Here is a 15,829-nt window from a genome sequence, read left to right on the forward strand (position 1 = left end):
GGGGACTACGGAGACTTAGGAGACTCTTTAGCCACCGGGGACTACGGGGACTTAATAGCCACCCGCTACTCCGGGAATCGAACTCGGGACTCTGACTTACCAGGCAGTCATCTTACCCACTACTCCGTTTTGGTCCCTATATGGACATGTCATGTTTCTCGCTTTTATCTTTCCAATCACCAAAAAAAATGTAAAAAAAAAATCTTCTCTGGCTTTAACGGGAATCGAACGTGAAACTATAGATTACGGGTTTGAAGTCGAAGACCTTAACCACTGTGCCACATAGAATTTGTGAGGATACGCATTACTTTAAACGTACATATTTGAAGGATATAAATTATATAGAAATATATGTGTGTGTGTTTATTTATTCTTCTTTATTACAGCTTATTTCATCGTAACCTTGGACGAAACGACGTAGTTCAGGTCATTTAATGAGGACATCATTTTGGCCAAAGATCATATTAAACTGGCGAGTCCTTTATCCAGTATACCACAAGGAACTTGTAATTATGTACCGTAATGTGATACTAGTATATTTAGGCCAAATAGTGGGTTTTCACCTCAGCACGTATACCGACGGTCAACCACGATCCCCTCGTTAATGAGAGATGTTCATTATGCAAATATGTACGTTTACCGTGAATGAACACGACCTAAAGAACAATACAGACTCATTAGTCTATTGAGAATATTTACGCAGGGACCGGTGGTTTTAGAAACAGGTGTTCTCTCAACTTGATAACATCGCAACGTCTTCGGCTAACGTTGTAAGATGCTGGCATGCAAATTATAATAAGATGTCGATTGAAATATTGCAGTATCATCCTGTACATAAAGTTTGCACTGTATAAAGACAAAGAGTAGAAATGTATGATGGGGAAGGACGCTTAGAGACTTCTCTAACGTCTAATATTTTACTGTCCTAATAATTAGAAAGTGCGACACATAAAAATAAAAGGTCGAAATATTCGCGGCAAATAAACCGTAACGTTAATCCTCATTCCACATGCATTGGTAGGGTGTCCGGCCTGGCTACTTTCAAAGTGAAACGAAACAATGGTAAAAATAGTGGATAGTTTATAAAGTTTAGAACGATATTTAGATTGTCTAAATAGTGGATAGTTTATAAAGTTTAGAACGATATTTAGATCGTCTAAATAGTGGATAGTTTATAAAGTTTAGAACGATATTTAGATCGTCTAAATAGTGGATAGTTTATAAAGTTTAGAACGATATTTAGATCGTCTAAATAGTGGATAGTTTATAAAGTTTAGAACGATATTTAGATCGTCTAAATAGTGGATAGTTTATAAAGTTTAGAACGATAATTAGATCGTCTAAATAGTGGATAGTTTAGAACGATATTTAGATCGTCTAAATATGAGTGGATAGGTTATACAGTTTAGAACGATATTTAGATTGTCTAAATAGTGGATAGTTGTTAAAGTTTAGAACAATATTTAGATCGTCTAAATAGTGGATATTTTATAAAGTTTAGAACGATAATTAGATCGTCTAAATAGTGGATATTTTATAAAGTTTAGAACGATATTTAGATCGTCTAAATAGTGGATAGTTTATAAAGTTTAGAACGATATTTAGATCGTCTAAATAGTGGATAGTTCATAAAGTTTAGAACGATATTTAGATCGTTTAAATAGTGGATAGTTTATAAAGTCTAGAAAGATATTTAGATCGTCTAAATATGAGTGGATAGGTTATACAGTTTAGAACGATATTTAGATCGTCTAAATAGTGTTCAGTGGTAGACGTGTAAACGGATATAGCCTATAGGCATTGTATTATTAGTTAATGTATAAGTTCATTAAAGTTGTTTATTCACACACCTATAGTGTTGCATGACGTAAGTTTACAGAAATCAGCCATTTTGGGGATTTCCTGCAAGGGTTTTGGTGACTGACCAAACTCAGTTGATAACATCACGCGCGCGCACACACACGCACGCGCGCGCGCACGCACGCATGTACACACACACACACACACACACACACACACACACACACACACACACACACACACACACACACACACACACCGTTATGGACAAGACTGAATGTTGTGTACCTTTGTCTGTTTTCCATCCGTAACAAAATGTAGGTGACAAGTAATATGGTTAGGTATGTTAGCAAGTCAAAAGAACACTGGGTCAGATATTATGTTTTGTACCATTGTCTGTTTTGTAGCCAAAACAAAATGAAGGAGATAAAATCATTAGGGTTAGATGTGTTTGACTACAGATTATGTTGATGAAATAATACTTGTTTTGGGCTTCATCAAATACAAAATCATTATTCCATATGAAGCTAGGGGGTCTGGTGTCAGGTAGGTCAATTGTCACTGCCATCAATTCTCTTTAAAGTAGGTAGAACACTATGGAAATTTTTACTTGCGATAGCTACCAGTGCAGACTGTTTGCGATTTTTGGCCGGATTCGAGTACATAGGACAGTGCAACAAGTTTTTTTGCGGCCATCATCAGACACAACCGGCATGACGTGATTTCAAAATGGCAATGCCCAAAAAATCTCACATAATTACAGCAATTCTCCTTATTTTGTGGCGCCGTGGAAAAAATATTACAAGATGTCTTTTCAAACAATAAATGTTACATGATGTCACTCCTCACTCTTTCGAAGACCATATTATGGCGCATACAATTTCTGGAAAATATGGTAAGCCATAGCACACTCCTTGTCGTCTGCTGTCGCCGGTAAAAATAAAAAAATGTTGATCCTTGCAGTCAAGTAGGTGGTCAAATATCATTTTTCAGCCCTTAGCACATTACTCAATTTTTTACCGACAATCTACCGAACGCTTCACCGGTAGCCATTGCAAGTAAGAATTTATGTAGTGTGGTACCTTTAGTCAGACTGAAATAAAACACAATTTTTTCTTATGGGAAAAAAATGAAAAGATTTTTTTATTACTTGGCAACTTTGATGCAAAGTAATTTGAAAAAAAAGTACATAACTACTTGTCAAAATTAGCACGTGAAAAAGTCTTTGATACTGATCATAAAAATAAAATGGGAGAGTTGAATGCAAATAAATATTACCCCCTCCGATAGAAAAGTGATTGGACATTGCAAGTGAAATATTTTCATACCCTATTACATAGATATCAAATATTGTATTTCAATGTGTTTTAAATTTTTAAATTCTAGTGTAAGTCACACACAAAATATTCTATTTTCTCAATATTGCAGAGAAGGCTATTAAGGAGCTGTGATGAAGGACATTTTGTATCCATGGTTACAGACACCCTTGGCTGGCAAATGACACCTTTAGCGGTCACTAAGATGTGATTAATATGGAAAAATCATGAACATTTTGGTACTTAAATGTACCTCAGAACTAATATTCTGAAATTTAAATACTTAAAATCTCTCCAAGGTTTGCAATATGAAGCTTGTTCCTGGCTCTTTTGAAATATTACGAGAAATTTTGAGGTTCACTGGATATTAACAATCTTTCATTCCCATGACAGTTAACAAAGTATTCAGCAGCCATATTGGATGGCGGCCATATTGGATTCTGAAATAACTTCATTTTGATGTTATTTTTACCTCTATTTCAAAAATGTATGTGACCCCAAGAGTTTTTTCTTTGATTTTAACTGAGAACAGGTGCAAGTTTTCTTGAACAAAGTAACAGGACCACTTACCATTTTATATTTGTGAGGCACATATGTTAATACGGCAAGCGTGGAATATGACTGCAGCGTCAGATTTTTATCTGAAGAAGTTTACTTCACCAACCCTAGTTGTTCATTCTGTAGTGTATACCTGTCTACGGTTCAAGTTACTGATCACTTGGTATGTTTGATAAAATGCTCAGAAACTAATAAGAAACTGTACATTCTACACTTTAAGATAGCAAAACTGAATGAATACAGTTTCTTGCAACATTTTGAAATGAACTTTATGTGCCACCATGCAGACATCAAATGCAGACGTCGACACATTGGCACCCACATGTCTGTGTCTAGTTGCAGTATGTTTAGATGGTTTATTTCATTTAGACAAAATGTATCCAGAAATTGCAATATTCCTATAGAATATGCAGTTTCTTATTGGTTTCTACATCATTGTGTCAAACAGAGCCAGTGAACGGTTACTTACAATGTGCTGTAATAAAAAGCTGGACTATTTTGAAGCCTAAAACATCTGCAAGATAAACTATAATACATGATTGTCATCATAATTTCAAGTCATTTGTATAATTTCAGTAGAATATATCTCCCATGTGTCATTATGTGTGAGAAAATATATACACTATTTGAATGTGTTACAAGCACTGGTTTCCATGGAAACAATTTCTAATGAAGTGCCGTCAGAATAAAACCTCAATTTCCCAAAATATTAATTTCTTCACTACTATTATAGACATTTGTATCGCCATGGTTTTTGTACATTTTTCCATGTCATAATTCAGAAATGTTTAGAAAACATTCAGCCACAGAAGCTTCAACTGTTTTTGTGTGTTTTGTTTTCTTGTTTTTTTGTTTTTGTTTTTTTTACTGTTTTTGGTATTTTTAGAGTTACACGGTGAATTACGTTATTGTACATACATACAGAGTACTTTTGTAATTGACCATTCTTAAAAAGCAAGGAATCAAAATTGTGTGGTGGGTGGGCCACACTTGTTTTGGTAAAAAAAAAAAATACTTGGACTAGTCTTCAAAATTATAAGCTCAACAGGGACTGAATCAAAAATGGCAGTAAACCATCTGTAAGTTTAGGGATAACACTGCAAAATGAAAGATTGCAACTATAATTTCCATATATTGGGCTAAAAAAAATTCTGCATCAGTAACTGTGATCTTTGAATGTGTACCTTGAAAGAATAGGATTTTACCAATGTATAGTCAGTCATCTTACCATGTTTTGTACAAGTCACAATGGATATGCTACCAATTCTATGAATGCAAGTGGGGGTGATGATAGTGATGGTACATGGGCTGTTCCATCCTATATTACCACCCCTCTGTACTTTTTAAGTAGGATCCCAGTGTTCTAAATTATTGGAAAGATGCCAAAATTATTTGTGTTTACATTTCCCTATTATGTCGTCTGTTTCTCAGATCGTTTACCGCTCTATGTGCAAGGTGACCACGTGCTACGTCATTTTCGTCTTCTTCTTCATCGTCATAATCTTCGTCTTCATCTTCATCTTCATCCTCCTCTTCGTTGTTTTCATCTCCATCCTACATTAGAAAGAATAAGAAACTCAAATACAATGCGTCTGTGTTCAGTATTTCAAGATATATTTTGCAGATTTTGTTTCATATGGGAATGCCACTCCTGGAAATAAAGGTATTTCCATAAACTTTGGGTTCTGTAGAGCCATACCATGATTTCTCATCACATAATTTTCACTCTGTTGCCAAGAACCACCAACTTGAAACTTGCTTCACCTCATTGCTTCATCAGTGAACCACCATGGTTCTTGGCACACATATATATTTTCTGGATGTCCACTGAATATTCTCAACTCCTACAACTTGTTGATTATTTCCTGCAGATCAATAGTCATGCATATTCAGTGTGTATCTAATACATATTTATGTCTGCTGAGACCAATCATGCAATGGTGTATTAGTGAAATAGAGTTTCAATTTGGTGTAGCAGCCGAGTGAAAATTACTAGAAGTGAAATCATGGAATGACTCTCCAGAACCCAAACTTTAAGAAAATACATTTCCTGGAGTGGTGTTTTCCTTAAAATGGACAGAAAATAATTGAAGAAATGACACCCATTGCATGTATTGTTACCAATTTATAATCAGATGTTACTGTTTGATCACAGGGTGATTAGAATCATACAACAGAGGAACCACTCTCACCCACTTGTGTAATCTACCACATTGAAGAACAGTGGATTTAGTTTGTGTCTATCTTAGTAAACTGAAGGCTGGATTAAAAGTGTTGTATATCTAATAAGACATTTTCAGGAAGAGTTCCAGTTTCACCTAGTGCAGCTTTAAATAATTTATGGTTTTAGTACTCCTTCAAGTCAGTAAAGTAATAATTCAATGTACTCTACATTCAGTTTGAAAGAATTAAACAATTCCTACCTTTACTTTTGAAATTAGTACTCCTTGTAATTTATCATTTAGAAGAGAAAATAAATGGTCACAGACCAAACTTGTCAGATCTGACACCTTGTATTACTTGATGTATGCTACCCTTGTCTATTTATATATATACCAATTCATGCATTAAAATATGGTTGATTGCCCATCATGCTTTGCAACAACATGGCACCTGGTAGTCTCGCTATCCCTCCACAACATTTCATTATACAAAACAATCACTTTGTTATGCCTCCCATTCTAAAAATCTCTCTATGTCTCTTTGTTTCTCTGTCTCTGTCTCTGTCTCTGTCTCTCTCTCTCTCTCTCTCTCTCTCTCTCTCTCTCTCTCTCTCTCTCTCTCTCTCTCTCTCTCTCTCTCTCTCTCTCTCTCTCTCTCTCTCTCTCTCTCTCTCTCTCTCTCTCTCTCTCTCTCTCTCTCTCTCTCTCTCTCTCTCTCTCTCTCTCTCTCTCTCTCTCTCTCTCTCTCTCTCTCTCTCTCTCTCTCTCTCTCTCTCTCTCTCTCTCTCTCCATCCATCACTGCACACAATACCATCATAACATGTCTCTAACTAATGCTATCCGACAATGCAAGTCATACACAAACTAATACACATATTAATGCCAACATGCTACACTTTCTGTCTGTACTTAATTTAGCATGTCTACAGTGAGCTTTCCATCTTAGCAACTAACCTTAACAAGCCATCAGGCATGAATAATCTAATATGAGATTGGTGCACTATATTGTATCAGTGATGCCCCTCTACTAGTGTATGCGATGCCCCTCTACTGGTGTACAAGATGCCCCTCGACTGGTTTACATGATGCCCCTCCACTAATGTCCATGCATCATCTTATCATTCCAAGTTGTGCTGACATGACCATTTTGATTACTAAAATGCCACCAAATACTTCTAGACTATCTCACAGTCTGCTGCTTTTGTTTAACTAGCAGTATATTACATTAGTATTTACATTAATTTAGGTCAGACAGTCCATAGCTGTGAGTTCAAAAAAAATGTCCTAAGACTAACCCATACTTTTATATCCTAGCATGACGTTCCCCTTCAAAGGTAGTAGACTGTGAAAGAATCTAGCAATATTAAACCCATTAGGCATCCACAAAAGTGTTCATTTCTATCTAACTTACCTGGTCTGCATAATTGTCCTCATCACCTTGAACTTGTAAATCCGGGTTGTGAACCTATAGGGAGATATATAAATATTGAATTTCATAATCACAAACTGTCAACTGAGCAAATCAAAATATCGCTGGATAAATTTAGCTATCAATGAATACATCATGTGGGCAGGATGCCATTTGTCTATGACTAAAATGTAGAGTAAGTGCTACACATATATTGCCATTTTAACCTTTTCTTAAAGTGGGGTTAGGTGCTTGCTGAGACACCCCTCCATTGCAATGGTTGAAACCTGGGCGTAGTGCTTATCAAACACTTGTGGGTGGAATACACTACTGTATCAGTGTATGGCCGGGTCTATTTCTGAGGGGTTATTTGTATGATTGTACCTCTGTAAATCCTTACCTGTTCATCATTGACATCTCTATCCTGATGCATTTGATCTACTGAAAGACACAACATTTTGTACATTTAGAAGATAAATAAATAAATAACAGCAAATCTATCATATTCTGGTTATCAGAAAAACAAAAGATTGTACAGTTTGGCCACTGGGAGTGCTGTTCGGAATCTGATGTTGCTCTATCTCTCACTGTGTGGTGACTGACACAAAAACCTCGTTTTATCATTTTCTCCCCAACCAACAACAGAAAATGTTGTCTTTAGATAGAGGACACACTGGTCTGCCGTATTAACAAGTCACAAAATAACACCATTATCTTTGCTTGCATATAGCTCTCAGGAATGAGACAAGGTTCACGCAAAGACATACAATGTAATTGGTGTCAGTAAGTTATCAAAGTATAAACACCACAGGACCCTGAATCCATAACCCTGTTTACTGATTAGAATGCTACACGTTGTAACAATCGAGCGTGATTATTACTGTTAACTTTATTAACTGAAAGGTTGTGTCACTGCCAGAAGATCTATATCCCAAAGTTCCATTAGCTAAGTGACTGGTTTTGATTTGTCAGTCAGTATCTACTACACAGTATAGATACAACCTGCTAATGAAGTGTGGTGCGTTTGCTTGCGCATGGCAATCAGGAATGAGACTAGACTGTAAGATACGTTGTGACGTTTCACCCTCACCGGCCTCCGTGTTAGGGGTTGCCTGATGTTTGAGGGTGCCCCGCCACGGCGTACCTTACAGACTACAATGAGATAAGTTTGATGCAAGGACATACAATGTAAAGTGTCAGTAACTTATCAAAGTATAAACACCACAGGACCCTGAATCCCATATCTCTATCTACTTTATTAGAACACCAAAGGTTGTAACAATTGAGTCTGACTGTTACTGTAAGTGTATTTTACAACATTAAACTTATATATAGACAATCTGATAAAAGCATTGCATCAACCTACATTAGAGGTGTCTGCTATTGTTTCTGTATCATTCAGTTATCTTGTTGTCTTTACATACTTTGTCTCTGAGTGAAGCCTCTCTTAGCTCACTTCATTCAAGCAAACACATCGGTGTTTTTTCACCAGTTGTATTAAACTTACCTTCATTATTCTGCATCTGAGCTTCCTGTGGTCTTTGTCCTTGTACCTGTTGTATTTGGTTATTATAATCGTCTTCAGCTGTGTCTGGGTTTCGTTGTGCAGCTCCATGTTGATCCTGACCTGGGACTTGTAGTTGGACATCATTGAATCCTCTGAACACAAAACATTAACAAATTATCCACATTAAAACTAGTCTTTGTAGAAGACACAGCCCCCCCCCCCCCCTACCCCTGATACTTCTATGTAACTGAATGGAGACATGATTTAACAGTCTCCCCTCCCCCACCCTCATACTTCTATGTGACTGAATGGAGACATTATTTAAAAGAAATCAGTGGCAACAAATAAAAACTACAAAAGTCTATGATCACGGAGGAAATTGCTGAATTTATAAATAAAACAATTTCTAAAAAAAAAAGTTTTAAAAACACATACAAGGGGAAAACCAAGTGATACAACTGTTACAACCTACCCTACGAAATCACCATCTTGTTATCTTACAGTTTCTCATTGATTTCTGTGTGGTCATATTAAACAGAGCCAGTGAACACTAACATGAAATGGGCAGTACTACAATAAGTTGACATGATTAAAATTTTAATTAAGAAGGGTGATGCTCAGTTCGACCCTGCCAAACAATGCAGTTTTTCCCTTGGTACATCGGTTTCTTCAAATACCGGGTGCACTGCTCTTGTGGCGATAGCTCAACAAATTTCTAAATTTATGAACTAAAGTCTTGTAGATTTCCCATCTTCAAATTTCTTCTTACCTATGTATATTATGTACATATTCTTCATCATCGTTTGCTCCTTCTCCATCCTCCCCCTCTTCTTCGTCCTCCTCATCCTCATCCCCCTCTTCATCCTCCTCTGCATTCTCCCCCTCATAATCATCTCTACCTTGTCCTGGTATTCCTGGAATCTGGGCTGCAATCTTAGGTTCTCTTGGTTGTTGCTGCTGCTGCTAGATTTGTGAACAGATCGAATGAACAGCAAGAAAGTGAAAACACAGACACTGAATACAGGGGCAGGTTGTGTCAAATGCTTAAAGGGGAACACCGCTCCAGGAAATGAAGGCATTTTCATAAACTATGGGTTCTGGAGAATCATTTCATGATTTTACATCACCTACAATTACTTACAATTTCAGAGAAACATCAAGTTGATATTCATGACGAATATTAATGAGAGACATTTTACAAATGAAGGGAATAAGCTCTTTGTAGATACTCTTGGAATGTCAAGACGACGATATGAAACACATTATCACGGTTGCTAGAATTTCAGAGATTGGAGTTTTCTCGTAATCAGACTTGCAATGTATGCACTGACAACAGAACGCCAAAGTTGAATCGTCGTGAGCCTAGTTTCACCTACCTGCCATAGTTGATGTTGTTGTTGGCGTAGGACCTCATCTCTAGCTTCTTGTTCTCTTCTCTCTGCATCTTGCTGCATCATTCTCTGCCTCCTCTCAATTTCATCTTGATTGAACATACCTGAAAAAAAAATTATCAAAAGTTACACTATGTGTAGATATTAAATGATTCATTCACTGTTAGCTTTGGTTATAAAATCTAAAAAATTAAGAACCCTGTTAGAGTAAAAAGAAATCTAACACAGTAAAATATACACACTTCCATGCATGCATCCATCCATCCATCCATCCATCCATCCCTCCCTCCCTCCCTCCCTCCCTCCCTCCCTCCCTCCCTCCCTCCATCCACACACACACACACACACACACACACACACACAGACACATACATACATACATACATACCCACACCCACACACAATCTATGAAAATACAAAGCTACATACCTTGTGCTTGACCTTGATCTTCATCTTCTTCATCATCCTCATCTTCATCTTCATCCTCTTCTTCTTCTTCTTGGTTTCTGTTTTCCACTGCTTGCCGTTGCTGTGCTTCTTGCCACTGCTGTTCCATTTGTTGCTGCTGTTGTCTTTGCTGATCATCTCCCCACTGTTGTCGTTGTAGCTGTTGTCTTTGAGCCTCTGCCTCCTGCTGTTGCCTTTGCTGATCATTTTCCCACTGTTGTTGATGTTGTCTCTGTTGATCATCTACCCACTGCTGTTGTTGTTGTTGTTCCTCTCCCCCTTGTTGTTGTTGTAGTTGTTGTTGACGTGCCTGTTCCTCCCATCGCTGTTGTTCATCTCTCCTCAGTTGTGCTGCTCTCTCCATCTCAGCTTCTTCTTCTTTTCTGCAAAAACACAACAAAAATTCAAAATAAATACAAGTTCATCATGAAGTAATTATCAACTATTTTCAGGTTATTTTTGTGTGTGTGTGTGTGTGTGTGTGTTTGTGTGTGTGTGTGTGTGTGTATGTGGGGGGTGTGTATGTATGTATGTATGTATGTATGTGTGTTCACGTATGTGTGTACATTGGATGTATGCGTATGTGTGGCTGTGTGAGTATGTGTGCATGTATGTATCTATGTGGCTGTGTCTAGTGAATGTGTCATGCATGCCCGTGTTTATGAGTGTGTGTATGTTGTGCATGTATGCATCGGTCTGGCTGTGTGCATGTGACTGTCATCATATGCATACACTTGTGTGTGTGTGTGTATGTGTGTGTGTGTGTGTGCACGCATGTGTGTGTATGTGCGTGCATGCATACATGGTTCATGCTACACATTTCATCAACACAGCCTCACAGCTAAGACTTACAAGTTACATTCATTATACAATACCATCTACATATAGATGACCAACAAAAAATAGCAAATTAATTTTGGTTGGTGTAAGATTCGGATTGATACAGTAGTACTACATCAATGTATAAGTTTACAGCTGTGGTCGTTAATTTCCAACCAGTAACATGACCAACTCATTTGTCAAATTACTAATCTCATGGCAAGACTACATGCACAGTGGAAGTTTGTTTGAATTGATCAACATTTCATGAAATCCTACACATTGTCATAACATGGCTGCCACTTCTAGTGATAAGGTAGTCTTAATAATAGAGTTCATTTAGTGAAGGGAGTCCTAGAAACATTTGAAATATTTATCAAACAATGTTGTACATATCAATGATATATTGACATGAAATGTAACAATAAAATATGTGATGTATGAGACTAATTTGAATACAGAATGATGCTATTTGGTGGACACAATATTTTTGTCCCGCCACATGTGCATGTATTTACCAGTTAGTAGTAATGGTATGAACCACGGTTGTCTTTCAGTTAAGTTGATTCAGTGGTGAAAGAATGTTTAGGGTTTCTTTTATAGCACTGTAGATCCATTCAAAATAATAGCAACATCACCATATTATTAGTAATGTACCAAGTGTGTTGGTCATGTTCCTGGTCGGAAATTAACAGCCAATGCTGTTAAAACAAACTTTTTCTTTTTTTTTTCTTTTTTTTTTAATTTTTGTGCTGAGAATTCCTCCCAGCGATTTTCTGTTAAAACAAACTTACCTCTTTTGTTCAAGATCATAATCATCTCTTTGTCTTTGCAACTGCTCTTGTTCATGTTGTTGTCGTGCCTCAGCATCTTGGCGTCTCTGTTCGTCCAGTAGACGTTGGCGTTCTCTCTCCTCCTCCTCAGCCTTCTGTCTTTGTGAGTCCTCTTGTTGTTGTCGTCTTATTTCCTCATATCGTTGTCTCTCATCCTCTAGACGTTGCTGTTGTCTTATTTCATCTTCTTTTTGTTGTTGTTGTTGTTGTTGTTGTTGTTGTTGTTGTAACCTTTCTTGCCCTCCATCCTCTTGTTGGTGATAAGCTGATAATTAAAAAACAACAGAAATTAATGTTATCATTAAAGCCAAACTAGCTATAAATGGAACATTTTAGGAAAATGTTTTGTTAGATACTTAAAGTGGCCATATGGATGAGAATTTGGTATTTATTTTGGATTTTTATTTGATAAAACAGCTTCACTATGTTTTTCTACTTGAAAAAATTAAGCGAAAGAACATATACCAAGTCCATGTTCATAACTCGATACATTGCAAAAAGATGCAAAAAGTGTAAAAAGTTTGTTATTGTATGTACAATAACAAACATTTTACACATTGTTTAGTGTTTTGCTGTTTATTGAGATGTGAACATAGACTTGGTATATGTTATTTCACATTATTTAATATGCACAGAATGGAAAGAACTAATTTGCATATCTTACCTTCTTGTTTATTTAGATCTAATTCTCTTTGATTGTCTGCAAGCTGTGCCTGTAATAAAAAATAAAATAAACATATTTAATAGGAATTAAACTGGGTGATATCACTCATCGTGTTCTGTAAAATAGTCAGTTACCATACTTTCATTAACACCAGCAAAGTATATGATGTGCTGCCGATGATTGTATTTTATTGACTTTACATATACTTGAAGCTCTTTACTGTAAATGAACGCTTAAAGAGACACACAGTCTGTCACTGTTAGAACTTATATAGGAGAAAATTTGAGTCAACATACAGCCAGTGACAGGCAAGCATTTACAGGTTGAATTTGTTACAGCCAGAGAAAGTAAACAACTGAATTGTATTAATAACACTTGGCACAGTATGTTGACTTGTATTACATCCATAGTTTGATAAGAATAGTTTTATGGCCTCTTTACATCTACAAGAAATGCCTGGGGAACTGGAAATTTGTTTGTGAATGTGAACTATTATGTAAAGTGGTCATAAAACTGTAAGTGTAATAAAGTTTCTGTACTTCCAACATGCTGTGCCAAGTGTTATTAATCCAATTCATTTATTTACATTCTCATTTATAACAAGTTTCATTTGTAAATGCCTACCAGTTGAAAGTTGTAGAACAATGCAGTGCTACTTGGTTGCCATGACTCCAGTGGTTTTTTGGTAAATTATTAGTAACCAATAAATTATCTTACTCTAACAGTGTTATTTTCAAATCATATCCAAAGTGAATTTTCTACTAATTACTAGACATGACAGCATGCTTTAATAGTTGCAATAACATCTATCAATATGGAAAAATAAATTTACCACCAAACACCAAAATGTTGCAGACTGTGCCCCTTTAAATATTATCAATGAATCATTCAATGGAAAGTTACTATGAAATTCTATGTGAAATGGAAGGTTTTGAGTTGGTTGGTGGGGTTTGCAATATATCTCACTATGTGAAATGGAAGGTTTTGAGTTGGTTGGTGGGGTTTGCAATATATCTCACTATGTGAAATGGAAGGTTTTGAGTTGGTTGGTGGGGTTTGCAATACATCTCACTATGTGAAATGGAAGGTTTTGAGTTGGTTGGTGGGGTTTGCAATTCATCTCACTATGTGAAATGGCAGGTTTTGAGTTGGTTGGTGGGGTTTGCAATTCATCTCACAGTTTAGATAACATACACAATGGGTCTTACATTCCTCTTCACACACTTTTCAAGCATCTTTGATATGTTTTACAAGACCGATAACCACCCTGATCATTAGGTATATATGTATGTACACGTACACACACACACACACACACACACACACACACACACACACACACACACACACACACACACACATTCATTCATTCATTCATTCACAACACTTAAAGATACATGTACATGACTGTCTACACTACACAACACCCCTCCCCTTCACCCAAAGTCCATCCCCTCCCCCATTACATTTTCATATAAGTACATCTTTTGGCTGCATTCAACAACCACTCAAATGCTCTCACATCCTTGTACTCAATCAGATTTTATCAATGTATACAAAGTCTTATTTTTTCTTGACATCAATGATAACATAGATAATAATGCAGTAATTACAATCTATCCAAATCATCTTGACGGAACCCAATCCATAAGTCCCCGTCCGGACTTCGTCCGGCGGGGACTAACAACAGCAAGTCCAGTTTTTGATTAGTTCATTATGATTACAACCAGCAGGAACTATAAAACAGTCTTTACAATGCACAAACAAGTTCCACAACCTTTAAATACCAATGCATGATTAAAAAGACCACACTTCTAACATAGCCATGAAATGTATGGAAACTACAGAATTAGCATGTATGTTTCATGACACAAAGCTCAAAGTAAAACAGCAAACACAAAATAGCAGAATTATTCTAATTATCTCCAAATGTATGGATCAAATTACCGCCATTAAAATATTCAAGTCTGCTTCACTTTTCACTTTATTTACACTCGGCTGTGATTTAGTTACATTCTTTACTTTTACTTGATTAAACTTTGCTATGCGATTTACTTTAAATATTATCACACTGTTACAGGACATGGTAAATCCAGACCTCTCCTCTGTTATTTCTTGATCTCTTCTGATTGTTCTCTCCCAACCTGTCTTGTCTCTCTTCCCTTCCTTTATATACACTATTCATAGCAACTGAAGATACTATATCCCTAGCAACACCATCTTTCCTCCCTATGGTAACTGAATGTACTTTATCGCTAGCAACTGCATCTTCACTTTGTATAGCAACTGAAGATACTATATCCCTAGCAACACCATCTTCACTTTCTATAGTAACTGAATGTGCTTTACCCTTTGCAACCATATCCTTGTTATCCCTTACAACTGAATATGTTGTATCCCTGGCAACTGCATCCTTACCATCCCTAGCAACTACATATACATCATCCCTGGAGGGGATATTTTCAGTAACCCTAACAATGACATCAGCAGCATCCTGAACAAATTCATGAAATTCTCTCAGTTTTCGGTTAAAATGCCGATTCTTATCTTCATCATTCTCAAACCTGCCCCCATAAAAGTTATTTTCCCATATATCATCTCCATGTCCATCTATCTTCCTCTGATCATTCTTCTGGATATCACTGATCCTTTCTGTATCTCTGTCCGGATTATCCTTGATTAAATCCACATCTTCTTTGCTTTCCTTCAATTCCTGCTCCTGATCTGCATCCCTATCACCTTGACGACCCTCCTCCATCTCCTCCTCCTCATCGTCATCATCATGTTTCCCCTGTTCTTCAAATGCCCCTACTTCATTGTGTTCATTCCTGTCTTCTTCATCTCTATCACCTTGATCATCATCATCACCATCACCACCACCATCATCATGTTTCCCCTGTTCTACAAATGCCCCTACTTCATT

General features: G+C 36.7%; 1 protein-coding gene across 1 annotated transcript in view; it reads right to left on the reverse strand.

Moving 5' to 3' along the window:
- Nucleotides 1-3,004: 3,004 nt before the first annotated feature.
- The window catches only part of LOC144451762 (uncharacterized), a 44,800-nt gene continuing 31,975 nt past the window's right edge, over nt 3,005-15,829 (reverse strand). Inside the window, exons 12-20 of the mRNA XM_078142664.1 lie at nt 12,907-12,955; nt 12,204-12,507; nt 10,573-10,973; nt 10,129-10,247; nt 9,522-9,715; nt 8,753-8,904; nt 7,646-7,686; nt 7,249-7,302; nt 3,005-5,228 (exon numbers count right to left, since the gene is read on the reverse strand). Coding sequence (XP_077998790.1) covers nt 5,073-5,228; nt 7,249-7,302; nt 7,646-7,686; nt 8,753-8,904; nt 9,522-9,715; nt 10,129-10,247; nt 10,573-10,973; nt 12,204-12,507; nt 12,907-12,955 — 1,470 coding nt within the window. The 3' untranslated portion in view covers nt 3,005-5,072. The remainder of the gene's footprint in view (nt 5,229-7,248; nt 7,303-7,645; nt 7,687-8,752; nt 8,905-9,521; nt 9,716-10,128; nt 10,248-10,572; nt 10,974-12,203; nt 12,508-12,906; nt 12,956-15,829) is intronic.

The sequence above is a fragment of the Glandiceps talaboti genome, chromosome 21 (genome assembly GCF_964340395.1).
Source record: "Glandiceps talaboti chromosome 21, keGlaTala1.1, whole genome shotgun sequence".
In the NCBI taxonomy this organism is placed as follows: Eukaryota; Metazoa; Hemichordata; class Enteropneusta; family Spengelidae; genus Glandiceps; species Glandiceps talaboti.